This window comes from Mirounga leonina, unplaced genomic scaffold, assembly GCF_011800145.1.
Source record: "Mirounga leonina isolate KUSES-001 unplaced genomic scaffold, KU_Mleo_1.0 Mir_154, whole genome shotgun sequence".
Classification (NCBI taxonomy): Eukaryota; Metazoa; Chordata; class Mammalia; order Carnivora; family Phocidae; genus Mirounga; species Mirounga leonina.
In genome coordinates this window covers 218,485-238,286 of record NW_023270389.1, presented here as the reverse complement: position 1 = coordinate 238,286, position 19,802 = coordinate 218,485, and the positions used below count along the sequence as shown (strand labels likewise).

General features: G+C 50.6%; 1 protein-coding gene across 2 annotated transcripts in view; it reads right to left on the bottom strand.

Annotated features, from left to right (window-relative positions):
• The window catches only part of INTS3 (integrator complex subunit 3), a 42,627-nt gene that overhangs the window by 8,817 nt on the left and 14,008 nt on the right, over positions 1–19,802 (bottom strand). For both annotated transcript variants that reach the window (XM_035009626.1, XM_035009625.1), the window contains 17 exons: positions 15,535–15,648; positions 15,256–15,340; positions 13,854–13,920; positions 11,040–11,184; positions 9,996–10,125; positions 8,624–8,721; positions 6,151–6,342; positions 5,129–5,216; positions 4,566–4,645; positions 4,084–4,175; positions 3,680–3,786; positions 2,656–2,775; positions 2,207–2,336; positions 1,733–1,787; positions 1,402–1,505; positions 376–420; positions 62–181 (listed from right to left, as the gene is read on the bottom strand). In XM_035009626.1, coding sequence (XP_034865517.1) covers positions 62–181; positions 376–420; positions 1,402–1,505; positions 1,733–1,787; positions 2,207–2,336; positions 2,656–2,775; positions 3,680–3,786; positions 4,084–4,175; positions 4,566–4,645; positions 5,129–5,216; positions 6,151–6,342; positions 8,624–8,721; positions 9,996–10,125; positions 11,040–11,184; positions 13,854–13,920; positions 15,256–15,340; positions 15,535–15,648 — 1,772 coding nt within the window. The remainder of the gene's footprint in view (positions 1–61; positions 182–375; positions 421–1,401; positions 1,506–1,732; positions 1,788–2,206; positions 2,337–2,655; positions 2,776–3,679; positions 3,787–4,083; positions 4,176–4,565; positions 4,646–5,128; positions 5,217–6,150; positions 6,343–8,623; positions 8,722–9,995; positions 10,126–11,039; positions 11,185–13,853; positions 13,921–15,255; positions 15,341–15,534; positions 15,649–19,802) is intronic.

Below are 19,802 nucleotides of genomic sequence, written 5' to 3'. Positions count from 1 at the left end.
GATCAGCATTCGCAGGGGAGGCTCTCCAGGACACCTCCTCCAATGTGGGGACCATACCCACCTGGCCCTCAGGTAGTACAGCAGGTGGTAGCCGATCTTGGGCTGTTTTTGATACAGCTCAGAGAGAAGATCCAGAAGCAGAGAGAAGCTGCTGTTGTCTTCCTGCATTTGGCACAAGTTCCTGGAGGCGGGAGGTGGGAGGAAGGGAGCAGAGCTGTATGCAGGGCAGACTCTGCTGTGGAGGCACGAGCCACCTGTGCCCACTGCATATCCCTGCCCTCCGGAAAAGGAGTCCCATTACCCTCGGACAGAAGCATAGGACTGCTGAGGGGAAGGACGGAAGGCCCAGCACTGTCTCCTACAGCTGATTCTTACCTAAATATTAGGTAGAGAGGCTTTCCCACAGACTCCTCCAGGGACCTGCAAGAGGAGGGTGACATCTAAGATCCGCGTGAGTAGCGAGGATGGGCTGCCGGCAGACATTATGGAGGCTAGATGCCAGCCTGCTCCTTTCCAAACCAAAGGTCAACTTCCTGCTGCCCCAGAGGCTCGGTCACAGAGAAGACAGAGTCCTAACATGCACCACAGTCTGGGTAGTGACTGTCATTGAAAATGAGATTCCTGGGGCGCCCAGCTGGCTCAGTTGGAGGAACATGCAACTCTTGATCTTGGGGTTGTGGGTTCGAGCCCCCATGTTGGGTATAGAGACTGCTTAAAAATAAAATCTTTAAAAAAAAAAGAAAAGAAAAAGAGGGGCGCCTGGGTGGCTCAGTCGTTAAGCGTCTGCCTTCGGCTCAGGTCATGATCCCAGGGTCCTGGCATCGGAGCCCCACGTCGAGCCCCACGTCGAGCCCCACATCGGGCTCCCTGCTTGGTGGGAAGCCTGCTTCTCCCTCTCCCACTCCCCCGCTTGCATTCCTGCTCTCGCTAACTCTCTCTGTCAAATAAATAAATAAAATCTTAAAAAAAAAAAAAAAAGAAAATGAGATTCCTGCCCTTCTGGGAGGGTCCAGGCAAGGGTCCAATCCCACCTACAGCAGCAAGGGCTGGGCACACAGGAAGGGGCCTTAGTCTCTGCCCCACGCTCCGCATTCAGCAGACAAAAATGAATCCTTAAGTGAATCAGCACACGTGAGAATAAAAACAAGTAAAGAGAGGGGCGCCTAGCTGGTTCAGTCGGTGGAACGTGTGACTCTTGATCTCAGGGTCTGAGTTCAAGCCCCATGCTGGGTGTAGAGATTGCTTGAAAATAAAATCGTGAAAAAAAAAAAAGTAAAATAAGTGAAGATTATTTCTCTCAAGTCTACAGCAAGATGCCTCCTGGACTAGGGCTCTAAGAGCATACTTCTGGCTCCCAGAAGCCAGTGGGTAGGTGGAGGGGTCAGGAAAGATAAGCCTTACTCCTCGGTGATCTCCTCAGGCAACACCTCCCCTCGAAAGTGGGCCTTGAAGAGCTCCTGTAGGCAGGAAGCAAGGACAGACAGCTGCTCCGAGTCAAAGTCTTCCTGGATGGTGAGACAAGTGAGCAGGTATCACCACGGGACCCAAGCCTTACTGCCCCCACGACCCGGAGCCTCTGCACTCAATCTGCTTCCACCTCCAGGATCAACAAAGCCCTGCACCACCAGAGGGGACCCATCTTGGGGACGGGAAGGAGTCAGCTGCCTGAGTGGGGGAGTTCTGCGCTGCACGGGCTAGGCTGCTTCCTCCTCAGGGGATGGGATCTCCTCACCTCTAGGACCTGGTCCACGATTTCCTGCATGACCTCACACTGGGCCTCGGTGTCACTGTAGTGAAGAATTGAGAGAAAATCTCAGGGACGTAAATGACAGCAGAGGGCAGGACACACAACCAGCAAAGCACACTCATGCACAGACAAAACAAAGGAGCTCTGTATGAATCTGGGCTTGGGTCAGGGAGGCTTTAGGGCAGAATTTGCTACTCTCCGGGCAGAGGCCCTAAGGAAAGGAAATCCCCATCATCCCACTTTGGTTCTCAGAGACTCTTGTCCTCAGAACCTACAGAGTGAGAACTGCATGCTGGGGAGCGAGGCTGCCTTCCCCCAGCCCATACCCCCCAACCCAAACTGCAGAAGGCACATCACGGAGCTTCTACTAGCTCTCCATACTCCCCACCACCCCACCAGGTAGCAGGGCGAAAGCCTGGGGCTAAGCCTCCTGAGGCTGAGGGCAGGAGCTGCACCTACCTCCCCTTCTGGAGCTGAAGCACTTTGTCCCTTAGGGACTCATCCAGTTGGTCAAGGTAAGGGGTGATATCGACTGGCTCCTCCACAACTGTCTCCTTGATAGGGTGGAAGCGAAACTCTCTCTTCTTTCCTGAAGGGAATGATTCAGGAGAGCGGTCACTTCCCCAGACACCAGCAGCAGGGACAGCCCCACACGCCAGGTGTGCATGTGCCCTGGATGTGGACACACCCAGCCTTAGGAGTACACAAGGGCAGGGGCCACTCCTCCTTCCCTCCCTCCTGCTTCAGGGCCAAGGGCAGGGCTCTGCGCCCTGGGGTCCCATCCGGTAACCCTGCTAACGAGACTAACTCAGGGGCCAAGGCAACAGAGAGGCCGCAGAGAGGCTGCCCCTGCCACCTGGTCCTCTGAGGGGTGATGCCACCCGGAGCCCCTTCTCTGCTGTGCCCACCTCTGCTGCTGAGGTCCTCCTCATCGTCACTGAAGGCTGCCTCTGCATTGTCATAGCAAGCCTCATCCTTGTCTGACATGTGGTTGTCCATCTCCACGGAAACCGGCTCCTCAAGTTTGACTTGGGAGGAAAGAGACAAGGCATTTGATGGTCTCCTGTGACCTAACATGCCTAACTTGGGGGACAGGTGGATTACAGACCCTGGAAGGACAGACATTGTGTCCTCACAACCTTCCACGACTTGCAGGGCAATTCTGCCAGGAATAAGAATGGTATAGGAAATGCCTGCTGTGCTTAGCTTGCATCGACAAGTAGGTAAGACCAGGGACAGTCCCAAGTGCTCTTCACTTTATTTATTTATTTATTTTTTAAATTTTATTTATTTATTTGAGAGAGAGAATGAGATAGAGAACATGAGAGGGGGGAGGGTCAGAGAGAGAGGCAGCCTCCCTGCTGAGCAGGGAGCCCGACGTGGGACTCGATCCCGGGACTCCAGGATCAAGACCTGAGCCGAAGGCAGTCGCTTAACCAACTGAGCCACCCAGGCGCCCGCTCTTCACTTTAAAACCAAGCTGGGAAGTTCTGCTTGGCTTAAGGCTTACCCCAAAACAAAAAAGGGTGTATGTGTATAACTGGGAGCAAGACTTGAGACCCAACATGACCACCTCTTATCAGGACTCAGGGCCCAGGGATGGGAAGAGAGAAGAGTCGCACGAAGTTACAGTGAGGCAAACACAAATACCCATGAAAGCCTTCCCTATGGAGGGTAGGCTACTGAGAGAAGACACAGGAGCTGAGGAGTAAGAGAGGTCCATAAAAGTCAGGTAAGATCAGATGGAGAGGGAGAACCAAGGAAGACAACTCAAAAACTCATTAAAGAGAAAGTGCAGAACAAAAACCTGGAATGGACAGTCACAGAGGTGAAGAATCGCCCCAGGGCGACATACATGGGGCTCCAGGCTGAGAGCCCTGGGTGTCTCCATCCCTCTTCTCAAACAGGTGATAGAATGGGAGGGCCCCATACCTTCCACCGGTGGGCTAGGCGAACTGCAGAACTCAGGAAACTTCTCCCTCAGCATTGCCCGAAGCTCCTTATCCAATTTAGGGTTGTCAAACAGGGGAGCCAAATGCCTGGGGGGGAGCATGAATGGAGGTCAACATCAGAGCGCCTCACTTCGGTTGGGAGAGACAGATCTACGCCCAACCAGTATAGCTGGGCCATACTCAGACCCCTGGAATGTGGTGACAAGACAGGAATTTCTGTAAGCGTCAAGAGGACATACTCTCAGCAGTCTGAGGCAGAGCTAGTACTTTCTATACCTGTCAAGAAAAGTCAGCAGTGGTAGGACAGTATCTGAACGTGCCTGACCTAGTGACACATAAGAAAACAGCCCCTCCCCGCTGCTTACAGACATGTAAAGTTCTTACGCCAAGACCCGTTTCTCCACAATGTGGTTGAGGGAGGAGAACACACCCTGTCGCACATGGCCCTCCAATGGTGGATAGAAGTTGGGAATGATCTGGAAGGGAAGAAAGGAAGCAAAGAATGAGCACACAACACAGAGTGTTCTGCTGAACTAGAGCTAAAAAGCTGCTTCAGTTTTGATCAGAAAACACAAGTATGGCTGCAGAAAGGTCTGGAATATTCCTCACCATTCCAGGTTGCTAAAATGGTTAATTCTTCCTAGACCTGGCTGCACCTCAGAGAGACCAGATTCTACCTTAAGTCATTATCCCTGAGGTCAAGAAAGACATGGAAAGATCCCACAGCACATGGCACATGGCAGGAATACGGAAGGGGAATATTCACTAACCTGGGGGGTAGGACCTACGACCACAGCTGCTCCCACGATGAAGGGCACTGGGAAGACCTACTTGCGGGCCTATAAGGTGAAGGGACACACACTTACACGGCACATGAAGTCCAGGAGTGTGGCAGTGATGGCTGGGTGTGGCTTCATGGAGTGGTGCATGACCAGGATGGCCGGTTCTGGGGAAGGTGGAATGAAAGGGCCCCCACATCAGACAGTCTGTGCCCAGCTCCATGAAACAAGGCATCAATACTTACGAATGGTTCGGGAGAAAGCTGTATCCCTACCCCTATTCCCACTGAGCAGACCCAAAAGCAGACAAGCCCTGAAACAGCTCCTAGCTCTCATCTCCCTTGTCCCCAGCATACAGCTTGGAGAGTAGGAGTGGTAGGAGAGGAAAAGCAGGGTGTGGCACAGCCCTGCGCCTAGGCCCTCCCCACCGGAAGCCCACGCATAAGCTCTAGGGCAAAAGGGGGGAGTGAGCGCTTGGCTTCATAAAAGCAATCTTCCTTCTACATCAAGGGAGCACTGGTGAGGAACTATGGAACTGCTCCCGGATAAGTTGCCTCTCCCCGGGCTGCCCTGAGATTTATGACTACTGTCACCAAGGCTAGGCGGGGGCTTGGGAGTTGAGGGTGGTGTTGCCCGGTCTGGTCACATACCTATGTTCATAATGCTATCCTTGTCTGGGCTAAAGAACAGCCAGTCGTAAAACAGAGCCAGCTTGGCATTGGAGGCAGCGACATTTGACTGGAAGACAGAGGAGAAGGGAGGGCTGATTTCGTCAACCAGCTCCCTTCCCTTCAGAAGCGCAAGGCAGCCTCCAGAGCCCACACAACTGCCCATCTATGAAATAAATTCACTTCTAGTGAGACAGATGGAACCCCCCAGGGGTGAGGGGCACACAAGTCTGCATAAGAGTGCGAGTGGCCATGTTCTCACTGATCAAGGGGCCAGGGATTGACCTGGGTTCTCATACATCCAGAAGAACACATCCTTGATCCTAGAAAAGGAGCTGGGACCTCACTGACATGAACCCAGACCAGCCCCTAGGCTGCCTGGCTGGGCTCCCCAGGCACATTCCTGACTGAAAGACCCCCTAGGAACAGCCTGTTGTTGTGTCTGAATCAGCACATTCCAAGGACCCAGTTGGGGCGGGGAGGGTGTCAAAAGGCAACTAGAGGCCAGAGAGCAGGCAATTTGGAGTTTCCCACCCAAGGAACAGGGAGAAAAATGCTGGGAAAGACATGGCTGTGCCATGGAGTCCCTATGTTTGCATTAGTATCCAAAGCTGATGCCAAAAGGTTGCCAAGTGAGGGTCTAAGGAACACAAGCCCTGAATCTGAGGAAGGAACCATTCAGAGGAATGACCATACATGGTTCTGAAAACTAAAAGGAAAGACGGGGAGGCGTGAGAAATCTGGGCTCGAGGATCGGCAGTAAAGGCAGAGATGGACCTGTTCAACCCCAAACTCAGATGGGGAATAATGAGTGTAGTCCACTTCGAGAGACACGGATGGAGGCTGGACGAAGGCGGAGACATTCAGCAGGAAGAAAGTGAAGGAAGGGCCTGTAGGGGTCAGGAGGCCCAGAGCGGCAGGAAGAAGCATGGAAATAGGGGGAACTCAAGGGAAGAGGACTCTTCACCACCCGAGAGCCTCCATCCCACAGCCCAGCCCCTCACCGTGCATGTTGTCAGGAGCCAGCCAATGATGGCCCATCGGGGCAAGATATCTGAACTCAGTACTTCGTTAGAAGGGTGGACAACCCCACAGATGTAGCGAATGAGGTCACAGCGGAGAGACTGACTGTCTGGGGTTGACAGGTACTGGCGCTGGAACCAATCCTGGTAACGCTTTTGTTGACCAAACCGCACCTGGAGGAAGGGGGCGTTGGAGAGAAACTCGGAAGGAAGGGTGTGGTCTCTGGGCAGAGGAAAATGACACTAGGCTTGACCCAGACTTCAGTCTCTTCCCTCCATTCATTCATTAACTCACTTTCTTCTTGACTTCTCCTCCGTTGGGAAGACTTCCTGATTTAAATAGTCCTTGACTGAAAAAAGTGCCGAGACTCTTTCTCACTCACCTCTTGTGCCAGGGATGCCTTCATTCCTGCCACCCACCTAATGTCCTGAACATTTACCCCAACTGTGACTGCAGCCCATTTTTGGCTCCTTTCTCCTGTTCTGGTCACAGAGGCTCTAGTCCTAAGCATCATCTTTTCTTATCTTCTAGAGCCCCTTGTGGCCAACAAGGAGTGTTCCTCGAGAACAAGAGTGGAGCCTGTTTGCCACTCGGCACTGACAGAGCTTTCTGATGTTCAGCAACCTACGGGGTCACTATCCCAGGTACACAGACTCTCCAAACCTTCTTGCAGCAACTCCTTCCCCGATCACACTCTAAAGTGGTACAATAGCAACACCAGGTAAGAGAGATGTGGTTTTCTCCCCTTCTATTTCCCCAAATTCAAACAAAACAGCGAGGAGAAGGAATAAAAAGAAAGAAACGGGCGCCCGGGTGACTCAGTCGGTTGAGCATCTGCCTTTGGCTCAGGTCATGATCCTGGAGCCCTGGGATCGAGCCCCGCATCAGGCTCCTGCTCAGTGGAGAGTCTGCTTCTCCCTTTCCCTCTGCCCCTCACTCTGCTCATGCTCTCTCTCACGAGTATGCTCTTTCTCAAATAAACAAATACAATATAAAAAAGAAAAGAAAAGAAAGATACAACTAGATCAACACTGTCCAGTAGAACTTTCTGCAACGATGGTGCCTACTGAGCACTTAAAACGTAGCTAATGCAACTGAGGTACTGAATTTTTAATTTCACCTAGCTTTAATTACTTTATTTATTAAAAAAAATTTTTTTAACATTTTATTTATTTATTTGACACAGAGAGACAGAGAGAGGGAACACAAGTGGGGGAGTGGGAGAGGGAGAAGCAGGCTTCCCGCTGGGCAGGGATCCCGATGTGGGGCTCGATCCCAGGACCCTGGGATCATGACCTGAGCTGAAGGCAGATGCTTAAAAACTGAGCCACCTAGGCGCCCCTAAAAAAATTTTTTTTTTAAGATTTCATTGTCAGAGAGAAAGAGCGAGCGAGCATGAGCAGGGGGAGGGCCAGAGGGAGAAGCAGGCTCCCCACTGAGCCAGAAGCCCAATGTGGGACTTGATTCCAGGACCCTGGGATCATGACCTGAGCCGAAGGCAGACACTTAAGTGACTGAGCCACCCAGGCGTCCCTAAAAAAATTTTTTTTAAAAGATTTTATTTATGTATTTGTCAGAGGGGGAGTGGCAGGCAGAGGGACAAACAGATCCCCCTCTGAGCAGGGAACTAATGTGGGACTCGATCCCAAAACCCTGGGATCATGACATGAGCCAAAGGCAGATGCTTCACTGACTGAGCCACCCAGGCGTCCCCCCGCAAATTTTTTAAGATTTTGTTAAGTCATCTCTACATCCAACGTGGGGCTTAAACAAGAGTCACACGTTCCACCAACTGAGCCAGCCAGGTGCCCCTCGCTTTAACTACTTTAAGTTGTAAATCATGGTTAGTGGCTACCACATGGGATAGCACAGATCTGGACGGCTCTCCGGCATGACTCAAGAAAACAAAAGTGGACTAGGCCAGTAGCTTCCCAAGCCCAGACTGGCTGTAGAGGAGCCGTTGCCTGGAAACTCTCTGTTAACAACATAGATTCCTCAATCAGATTATCTGGGAGACTAGCATCTAGGAAGATGTATTTTTAACATGTTGCTCAAGCAATTCTGTCATAACTCAGCCATGTTTGGAAACCAAAAGGCCACAGCTCTCTGCCTGAGAACTCACGTGCAGGCCGAGGAACAGTGGGTTTCCCAGAATGAACACTCTACCCTTTTACAGCACATTTCACACTTGTAAATTACATAATTTATGTATAATTATTGGTTTAACGATGGTTTTAGACAGACTGGAAGCTTCACAAGAGCTCCAACTGGATGTACCTCTTTTACTAAACCCTGTATTCCCAGCTCATAGCACCCCGCCCAATGCCAGGTAGACTGGGTACCCACCTGACCACCACTCTGCCAGTCAGCACTCAGGGGTAAGGCATCTGCAGGCTGGAGGAAGAAGCCCAGCCAACCTGCAGCTTCTGTTCCTGCTGCAAAAGGTTAGCTTACCCGGGAGGTCATGAAGAGGAGCTTAGTCTCCATGTCTGGGGTTAGACGACACGCTAGGAATTTCCGGGATGTTCTTGACTGAAGAAGCTGCAGGATACCTGAACAAAGTGTGTAAGGGAAGAGAAAAGAGACAAGCCTGAGGACCAGAAGGAAAGAAGGCAGGTGGGGAACCTGGGCCAAGTTCTGATGGCCAGTGGTCTTGCTCTTGGGGAAATTCTAGGACAAGACCAAGAGAGGTCAAGCACAGATACAAGTGGGGTTCTAACCAGCAATGCCAAGTTCTGCTCCAACCAACCACCATCCCCAGGACCCAGATATATTACTGCTCTTCTGCTCCTGGCCATCCAGAGCCCCCTACTCACATTATTCCAGTTGGCAACCTGTGGGAAAGTTAGGGGAAAGCAGGGGAAACCCTAGCCTCTCTTCCTGCTCCTGATGGTCCCATCCCTGGGTCCTGGGACCAATGTTGTGGTATAAGCAGGGACTCTGGAGTCAGACAGACCTGGATCCAAATCCTGCCTCTGACACTCACTAGCTGTGTGGCCTTGGGCAAATTACTTAATCTCCTTGAACCTCATTTTCTTTATCTGTAAGTATGGAGAGTAAAATACCCATCTTGCAGGGTGGTCCTGAGGATTAAATGAGCTAACATACATGTGTCTAGCACTCAAAACAACTCAACACACGTTTAATGTAAGAGCAGCACAGCATAAAGGAGAACCGGGACTTTCCTCTCCTTCCTGACTCTCCAGGGCCTAGGCAATTGTTTCCGTGTGCATGCACACACACGATCTACATATACACACACACGTGCTGGAGGTGGGATGGGGACCCTGAGAAGGGGAAAGAGCTACCAAAAAGGCCTTGTCAGGGAGAGGCACACAGAGGCTCCCTCCGCTGAAGAGAATTTTGGCTAAGCTGGATCCTTGGAATTCAGAGGCAAGACTGCTCCCAGGGAAAAGCATTCACTTAAAAGGCTAATCCCAGTCCCTCTGCTGACTCAGTCTCACGAGCTGACCTCTGACTCCCCTGCTGGACCCAGTGAGGCTGGAAGCTGGTCATCAGCTCACCTCCCAAGCCAAAGAGCTGCAGGGAGAGGAGGAGGATGATCACAGTTCTGTCTCAGTTTTTCTTAGGAGCAATGGCAGCTGGAGTCTGCCAAGCAGGGGCTATCTGGGAACCACATGAATTATTCTATACCTTTGCCATTCCCACATTCAGCCGTACTTGGCAGAGCCTGCCTAGTCCCAAGCTTCCTGTATCTGGCTGTCAAAGCCTTTCCTACCCTCCAGCCTCTACCCTCTGGATTCACACAGCACACGTACACTGACCTCCCAACTCCCAAGGGCAGGATGCCCTGGTCCTTACTTACCTGTGAACTGAGGACTTAAGGCCTGAGGGTTATGGATAATATCTTTCCAAAGCAGTTCAAATTCTGGTATCCTAGCAACATTCTGAAGTAGTCTTACAAGGTCCCGGCCAATCATTAAACATTCCATGAACTTGGTGAGGGGAGGAGGGACAGGAGAGAGAATAAAAACACAGACAGTTTACCTGCTGCAGGAAGGACCAAGGAGCAGCTTGTTCTAAGGAAGGAAGGAAAGAGGGCCCAAGGGACAAGAGGGTTTCTTCTGGAACCAAAGGGGAAGAGAGCTGGAAGCTGGAGACTGACCTCAGAAGGACAGGCTACTGGAAACTACCGAAGCCCCGTTGACTTCCGCCTGAATCTCTTCCCCTCCCCTCCCATAATGGTTGTGATCCAGATGGAGAGAGACCATTCTAAAAGGAAAGGACTGGCAAGCTGAGCCCGAGATAACTTTCCCCAACCCTCCCTAGTCCAATAGAACAATCTCTGATAATGGAAATGATCTCCACCTCTATGCTGTCCAAAAGGATAACCATTAGCCACACATGTGGCTAATGACACTTGAAATGTGGCTAAGTCAAGTAAGCAACTGAATTTTTAAATTTTATTTAATTTTAATTAACTTTGATCTAAATTGCCACATATGGGAAGTGGCTACCACGTAGAGATCCTAGCTCTGGGACCTCTCTCAGGAGACCTGACAGTGGACAAGTCACAATCCCACTTGACCACAGCCATCACCCAGATGGGCAGGTGGGGAGGATGATATAATAGTGGCAGCTTACGTCTGTGGTGTGCAACAGTGTCTACGAAGCTGACCAGGAGAATCCCTAGGAGGCCGGTCCAACAGACAGCATTTCTAGGAGCCAGGGCTATTCTGCATGGATTCCCCACCTCCCCCCTTCCTCTGTCTCAGAATGATGAAAAAACACCAGGTCTTGAACCACCTCTTTCTCTTTAAAATGACATCTCTTGGCCTAGGTCACCTCACAAAACTCACATAGGTGTCCCATCCTGGGTTTCACTTGCCCACACTGTTTTCATCCTTACCCGTTCCCGAAGCAGGGACATGCAAAAGTCCACCTCCTTCTGCCGCAGGGCCTGGAGCTGGGCAGTCCCGTGGTGGTCGACGATGAGGCGGAGGTATGTGTAAACAGCCATGGCAATGAGGATGCTGCTCTTCAGCACCCACTCCCTGCAGAAGTTGTGGGGGGGGGGGGGGCACCTGACACCCGGGCTCTGTCCAGGCCTGTTCACTCTCCCAATTCATTCCCACACGTGGCTCTGGGGCCTCAGCAATGGCTGGTGATTAGCACTGGGAGGAGGTTTTTTGATTCCTTGACTGCTTGCTCATTACCCATCCTGGACTATCAATTGTCTAAGGTAGTGACAATTTCTTACTGCTCCACCAGGTGCCCAATAAAGATAAGCACTGAATGAAAGCAATCTCTCTTTTCCACATAACTACTTAGCTTCCGATAAAGTAACCATTCGTTGATTCACTATTCAAACATTTACTGAGTGCCTATCATGTGCCAAGCACCATGTGAGGTACTAGGTACAGAGAATACACCATAGCTTCTCTACAGCTCAGAGAATAGGAGAAAGAGGTTCTAGAGGCAACCCTAAGTCAGCAGTTCTTACGGTGTGGAACGAGGACTGTCAGGGGTTAAGACCCTTTGAAGACCCTTTGAAGACCCTTTAGGACACACTGTGTCAGCCCTTCCATCATGCCTATCATTAGTGGCCCACTATGCTATATGCCTTTCCCTGGTTCTCTCCCTGGCCACTGCCCCCACTCCCAGACAATGAGGTACCTGCCCTAAATCACAATCTAAAAAGAATATGATTTTGGATGGAAAAGCCTATTTTCCCAGGAGTTTTAGAACTTCCATGGGGGGAAAGGGGGTAATGAAAGAACTATGTGTTCCCTGCTGCTTCACAAAGAGTAGAAGGGGGGACGCTTGGGTGGCTCAGTAGGTTGGGCGTCTGCCTTCAGCTCCCGTCATGATGCTGGAGTTCCTGGATTGAGACCCACGTTGGGCTCCCTGCTCAGCGGGCAGTCTGTTTCTCCCTCTCTCTCTGCCCCTCACCCCGCTCATGCTCTCTCACGTGTGTGTGCGCTCCCTCTCTCTCTCAAATAAATAAAATCTTAAAAAAAAATAAAACCATTAGGGGCACCTGGGTGGCTCAGTTGTTAAGAGTCTGCCTTCAGCTCAGGTCATGATCCCAGGGTTCTGGGATCGAGCCCCGTGTCGGGCTCCCTGCTAAGCAGGGAGTCTGCTTCTCCCTCTGCTCTTGTGCCCACTATCTCAAATAAATAAATAAAATCTTTTAAAAAAATAAAAATAATGCTAAAAAGACCGTGAAGAGATGACAAAAACTCTCCAATGTTGCTTCAACGTGCCAAAACGGGGAGCTATGTCCCCCAAGCAAGTAGTTGTAAGGGCTCTGGCACACCTGCTGGAAAGCAAGGAACCACAGGAATAAGCCGAGGAGTTTAATTAATCCAACCAGGCAACATCCTGATTCCGGAAAAGTGCTCAAGCCACCTAATTAAAAGACTCTGGTCTTTTCCTTTCACAGAATGAACACAGTAGCCAAGGACAATGGGGAGGCCCTCCCCCATCTGCTCCCTGTTAATTCTGAGGCCTCAAAAACTCTTGGGAGGGAGGGAGGGAAGGAGGGAGGAGAAGCTGTAGAAGACAGTCTTAATCATCTAGGGACTAACTTGAACCAAAGGATGTGAGGTTTTGGAGGGTAGGAGAAAAGGTAGGGCAGTTATCTGACACATGTATGTGGGGACTGCTCTAACTGCCCAAATGAGGAAAATTCAGCTTTACAGCACAGGAACAGGGGTATTTGGCACCAGAAACAAAATGAGAAAAATCAGTTTTCAGGAAGATTGTGAGCAGAGGTGATGAATTATCTGAATCCTGGGATGGGATAATGAAGAGAAAGAGAAAGTGAAACCATCCACCCAGGACACCAGAAAGGCAGCGACCCAGCAAGACGCTGCTGGGATCTCCGGGCTCTGTCGGTGGCGGTGGGTGGCACCAGGAAGAAGTGCGCCAGCCCCAGCCGCAAGCCGTGCCCAGCGCACTAGGTGGCGCTGCAAGGCACCTGACCCAGCCGTCAGCTTGGGCAGGGCCCAGAACAAGTGTGAGGATGGGAGGAGGTCTGTCCTTCTGAACCACAGGAAATATGGGCACTATTAGCCCCTCCAATCATCTGACTACTGTGTTGGCCTCGCACAGAAACAGACTCCGAAGTCAAGCAACAGAAAAGCAAGGCCACTGGACCAAGAGAAGGCCTCACCCCAAACAAGGGCACATACGGTACAACCCTCATAAAATTTCTGGTCCTTCACTTCAATGGGAAAGGGAAGGAATTAGCCAGAAGCCCAATGCGCCCCCTTATGCCTTCTACCACTGCAGCCCCCCAACCCTGTGTGCAAACCTCCGCCTCCCACTGCACCCCCTGCCACTTCAGGAGAGCGCGGTTTGGGTGGACAGCCTCGGAAGGGAGAAAAGGGGTACCTGCCAGGCAGGGGCGGGGCAGTTGGCTGGCCCCACTCTGCTGAGCTCATTCTCCCCCATCTCCCCCCAAAGATAAACATTCCAAGGAGGTCTGGATCAAAAATAAACCCTTATCAGATGAAGCCAGTTTTTCCTGGGCTCTGAAATATTTTAGCAAAGACCTTCTTTCCCACCCCTTCATCCCTTTGGGCCGGACAGTGGCTTGAATTCCTTCACTTGCCTCTCCCTCCCCCACCTCACCCGGTCTAAGCCCAGGTGTTCTCAGGCCACCTATCAGTGCTCACACCCCAACACCCACACCTGCTCCTGTCACGGCAGACTCTACCTCTGCTCCGTCAAGATATCCAGGACACTCTCTGCCAACCAGATATTTTTTGCAGTAACATCTCCACCTAATTTCAAAGGGGGGAGAAAACAGAATGAGAATGGCTCTGATCATCGACTCAGCTAATCCAAAACATTTCTTCACCCATCCTGTTTCTCCATCCCTGTTCTCCTGTCATGGAGGTTCTGAGTGTTGGAAAAACTGCCTTCTGTTTAGTCAGGCTTTAAAGTTTCCCCTTTGTGTCCTCAAAGAAAGGAAGGTAAGTTCTAGATATCTCCAGAAACCAGAGCTGCTACTCTTCCATAGACTGGGGGTTGCAGTAGGAATACTCAGACCCTTGAAAGGGAATGTCTGAGAGAGACATGAAGAACCCCTGGTTGGAAGAAAGGGTGACATCTCAAATAGGGCCTGAGGTGCAGGTGACCAGTCAGTGGCACTCCACTGGGGACTCCCAAATCCCAAGTCAGGCTCATGACAGGCCCACGGCTTCTTGCTTCCAGGTATCATGGTCTTCCGTGCTTGCTACGGAACTTCCTGGGGCAAAAGTAACATGTGGCAATGCCAGACCGAAGTCTGAGGATGAGAAGAGGAGACTGAGGACCGAACTGGGAAGGAAATGCCAGGAGGCAAAAGAGCCAGCACAACACTGTGCTGGCTCTAGTCCTCATTTACAAAGTCGGTGTTCACACAGTCAGATATCACACAGAGTAAGTTCATGCACATCAAAACAGGAGCACCAGTGTTACAGAAATTCCTAAAGAGGAAGCAAAGAACCAATGGGAATGGTGAGATAGAGAAGCAGAGTCAGTTTTAAACAAACACACGTGATCTTGAGTAAAAGAGGTAGCACAGGCAGGCCTCTTGGATATTTAGTGGCTCAGAAAGATGTCACTGATGCGAAGGAGAGAACAAAACCTAAATGTCAGGGTCTCTTCTGTGACACAGTTCCTCCCTCAAACTGGTTCCCATCAGATGTCATAAATATTTGGAAGCAAGCGTTCAGAACACAGGGGTGGAGCCCAGGAAGATATCTGGGTTTCTGAAAGCATAATGTGATGGGAACAAATTATCTGCCCTCACGTCTCTTCCCATTCCTTCCAGATCCTTCCTGATCCAACATGCCATGAAACCCCAGAGTGAGGACTGGCTAAAACAGGCCAACTATTCTACGTCAGGCCCTGAGTTTGGCAGGAAGGACAACAAGGCAGATGTATTGCTTCAAAAGACCCCATGTGACTTTTCCATTTCTTTCTGCCAGAAGAGGCCTGTCTCAGAAGGAAAGAGTCGAGGCAACCCAGGAACTGAGACCCACCCCCCCCAGGCACTTAATCCTTCTCCATTGCCCGCATCTAGCCTTTGGGCTCCTCTCCTTTCTTCCTTGTGCTCCTGCCCTCAAACTCACCAGCAATCTGCTTCATGAATGTCATGCAAACACCGTCGGCTCCCAGAACCCCACTCTTCACTAGTTCCCGTACCAACCACACCAACTGAAAGAGAGAGGAAAAGGCGGATGAAGAGAAGGGCCTCTAAATTTGAGGAAGGCGTGAATCCAACCACATTATAGTTTAGGTGTACAAAGGAAGAGGTGTGTTACCCCCAATTTCTCCTTCCCTTCCCTTTAGGAGAGAGAGTCCATTGCCTAGTATGTCTCTGAGCTGGATCTCTCTTTTCCTGGCCTTACCTGAGTACGGCAGGTATCCTGCAACTTCAGGTACTTCTCCATGAGTATCTGGTTGATCTTATTCAGGACAATATTCATGCCGTCACGACTCACCAGAGCCAAGTCCCGGTAACACTGTGAGAAGCAAGGTTTGTGAGCAACCAGCAGACTGAGGACAGGCTCCCCCCTTCCCCTTAAATTCTACCCATGGGATTCAAATGGCAATGAAAGACCTTCCACAGGGCTCCTCCTCCCCAAACCCAACCCTGGCCCTGTCACACAGGGTGGGGAGAAGGAATGGAGCTACTCTCTAAGAAGGCAGAAAAGCCTGCTAAGAAAGTCTCCTTGTTCCCCTACCTCCCTTCTTAAAAACTGCCCCACTGTTTCATGCCACAAGCTGAGCAAAACCAGGTGGAGGCCATCTGCTTTTCATCTGCCAGCGAAAGGTCACTGCAGAATGGGTCTGGCTGAACAGACTAGAAAGGACCCCAAAGAGGTTTTTAGACCTGTATTGACTCAGCCAGATGAAGCAAAGGGCTAGGAACATTAGGGAAGGGGATTGAGGACCAGGGCCCCAGAAAGAAGGGGCAGGACAAAACTGAACTTCCTTAACTAAACATTGTTCTTCTTTTCTCTAGGCTGCCCTTTGCTTCTGCCAAACACTGAAAAAGGAGGGGTCCTTAAGCATACCCAACCCTGGGAGAGGTGAGGGAAGGCATGCCAATCTTCTCTGAGTGCTCTTGTCCCCTTCCCCGGAGAGTGTTCTCATCCTGGCTCTCTAGAGACTAGACTCCTGGAGGAATGCCTTAGGAGGCCTCACTGGCCTGCTGAGCTCCATGCTGTCAGGATCTCAGCACAAAGGGTAAAAATTATGTGGGTATCAGCCCACCACCTTGGAAAGTCAGTGGTATCAACCATGGCGACACTTATGCTAAGCTAACATGCACTGGGGTTGTGCACCTACTATTATATATATGGTGGCATTTGAATCCCACAACCACCCTCTGAAATAGGTACCAGTAGTTATTATCTTTATTCCTACAGATGAAGAAACAGGTATAACAGGGCAAAGTAACTCGCCCCAGGTCACTGAAGAGACAGAGGAATAACCAGAATCCAAGGCCAGGCAGTCCTGTTCTAGATTCCATACTCTTTTTTTTTTTTTTTTAAAGATTTTATTTATTTGACAGAGAGAGCCACAGCGAGAGAGGGAACACAAGCAGGGGGAGTGGGAGAGGGAGAAGCAGGCTCCCTGCTGAGCAAGGAGCCCGCTGTGGGGCTTGATCCCAGGACCCCGAGATCATGACCTAAGCCGAAGGCAGACGCTTAACGACCGAGCCACCCAGGCGCCCCAGATTCCATGCTCTTAACACCTCTTTACCAGCACTAGAAATAGCTACAAGGAGAAGAGGCTGCTGGGGAGGGAGGTGGGGATTGAAGGTGGCTTTGAGATGACCATATTCCTGAGCGCTTTCATCCTAAGTGTTCGGAAGAGAAGTGCTCCTCCTCTCTGGCCTCGGTGTAAGGAGGAACTCCTGAGAGGTTAACTGTTGTTACATCCTCTTGCCTCTACTGCCCTAAGTCAAATGATGGATCTGATAAAAACACCAACACTTAGAGATCCCTCACAGGCCATAAACTCTTCATACCCAAAGGAGGATTTGATTATCCTCTGACTCCATTTGAGATCAAAGAGTACAAGCAAGGGAATAAGGAATGTATAAAGGTACCCAGTGAACTACTGCCAACAAGCTGGTCAGTAAATGGTGGGTCAGCCCTGGAGCCTCCCCTGGAGGTATGACTTACAGGATGGGCAGAGAGCAGGAGGGAGGCAGAGACAGAAGGAAAATCTATGTCAGGACAAAGACAGAGACCAGACTCACCGGAGAGGAGCCCTGTCTGTTCAACCAAAAGCAGAAATGCAGAAATAGACCCAGGACAGGGAAGGAGGACAAGTCTCCCAGGAGACACAGGGAACAGATGAAGAAAGCAGAGACCGTCTGCCTAATTCCACGCACCATGTGGGACTTATCAACCACACTGCTGCTAACATGTGCAGTTGAGCACCAGGGCACCCCATCCTGATGCTGCCAGTTGCCTCACCAACCTCTGTGCCAGTTTTCTGATGGGCTTGAAAAAGAAGCAGATGGGGAAAAACAAAAAACAAAAACTCAGTGGGGAACACAGAAGAGAAGCACAGAGTCTCAAAAGAAAGGATAGGTGGCCGGATGGCAGGGAGGTAGCGCTTCTGCCCCAACTGCTGGGCCTACACAGCCTCTAACCCACCTTCGTGAGCAACAACTGCCAAGACCTGAGGCCTTGACTCTTGAAAAGGAACCTTCTCACTGATGCTAGACCTTTTCCTGTCACCTCTATCTACTAACTGCTAGAGCCTCCCTACTTACCTCCTACAGCTCCACAGGCCCCGAAACTGGCCTGCTCCCAGTTATTCAGCTCAGACATCAAATAAGAAATAAACTCAAAAACTATAAACATAAGAGCTGCCCAGACAGCAGATGAACGTTAAGAAGGTACAACTAGGACAAAACCCACCCCACATATATTCCACTCTCCACCAAAACCCAGCCTGCTTTATCCTTCCCTGAATGCTCTCGTTCAACCTGCCCTTGCTGCACCACGAAGTCCCAGAGAGCTGGCCCTGACGTCTGAACCTGCCTGCAGTCCAGACTGAGGCTCTTTAGCTCCTGCTTCCCCAGAGCAGGTTTGTAATGTGCTCAAGATTGTTTCCACTACCACCCTCTCCACCACCCCTGCTCCCATCTCCCGGCCTAAGATCTAGGAACCAGACCTCCATTCCATCCTGAGGTTTCTGGTCCAGAGACAGAGTCAACCCCAAACAAACCCTTAGAAAACACTCCCCTTGTTTTAAGCTGAAGCCTAAAACAATGCATCAGAATCAGTCCTCACCAGTAACTCCTACCTGAAACTTCTGCAGCACAGAAGCATTTCACAAGATAATCACCCTTTTAGGGAAAAGGATCAAAGCACCTCAGAGACATGTCACTAATTCTTCCCATACTCTGACCTGGCTCAAAGTCTCTCAATGAGTTACCACCTGCCAGCTCCTCAGTTGCTTAAACCTCAGTTGTCTTCCGAACCCCAACTCCACTGCTTTGTCTGAAGAGCCCTGACGGGGGCCTGTCAGTCTCATATACTCCAGGGAGGGGATTTACTTGGAAACAGCTAGCCTGTGAACACAATCCTGGTGCAGCTGTCAACCAGCTATGAGGTCCAAGGCAAGGAAGGGCCTGGGCCACCATCATGGGGCTGTCCCAGGGCAAGAAGACAAAGTGCTCTAGTACCTTGTCATGTCTGGCTGGCCAAATTCATGACTTAATAAGCATTTATAATGCAGAGCGCTATGGCCTTTCACTGCCAGGCTAGACAAAGACCTAGAAATACCACACATACCCTGCCCCTTCACGAAGTTTACTGATTTACCCTAGCTGACGCAGATCCCACCTGAAACAAATAAAACCAGCAGACTGGACAAATTTGCACTGAAGTGACTACACGAGATTTTAACTTCATTTATAAAAACCTACACAAGAGAAAACGAAACCTTCATCCCAACCCGTCCACCCCTGTCTTCGCCAACAATTTCTCTTAAATGGAGTGGCCAGACTGGGTCATATTACTGTTTAACAACACCAAATTGGAGACATTCATTTGTCTTCAAGGATCTCGGTGATAGATCCATATGAAAATGAAATGTCAAGTTAATGCAACAAGGTCCCAGCCCAGAAATGGCCTGGGACACCAAGGACCTGTGAATACCTGCTGTTCCACCACCTACCCTCATCCTGGACACTACTCCAGTTGGCATCAGAGGACTACAAACACATCAGGTTGCCATGCCCATAGATCCTTCCCCTGAGGTTAATTCAAACAGCTATGCCAGGCGGGCATGGGCATCTTGTCCTTGTCCCTGGGGATGATTTTCTTTGGTTCTCCCTGAACAAATGATAGTATCTCTGACCTCCAGTTATCTTATAGGTAAAGTGGGAGCAGTTTGGAAAGAGGGGACAAAGCCACCAACCTTTTGAGAGGATTAAATGAGATCTCGTCTGGATAGAGCCCGACACAGTGCTGGGCACCAAGCATGTGTGTTTCCTGCCATCCTTGTCCAAGGAGGGCCAGTAAGAACACTGAATTCCCCCACTCCAAGTTCTGCCATCCTTGTTCAAGGAGGGCCAGTAAGAACACTGAATTTCCCCACTCCCAAGTTCTGCCATCCTTGTTCAAGGAAGGCCAGTAAGAACACTGAA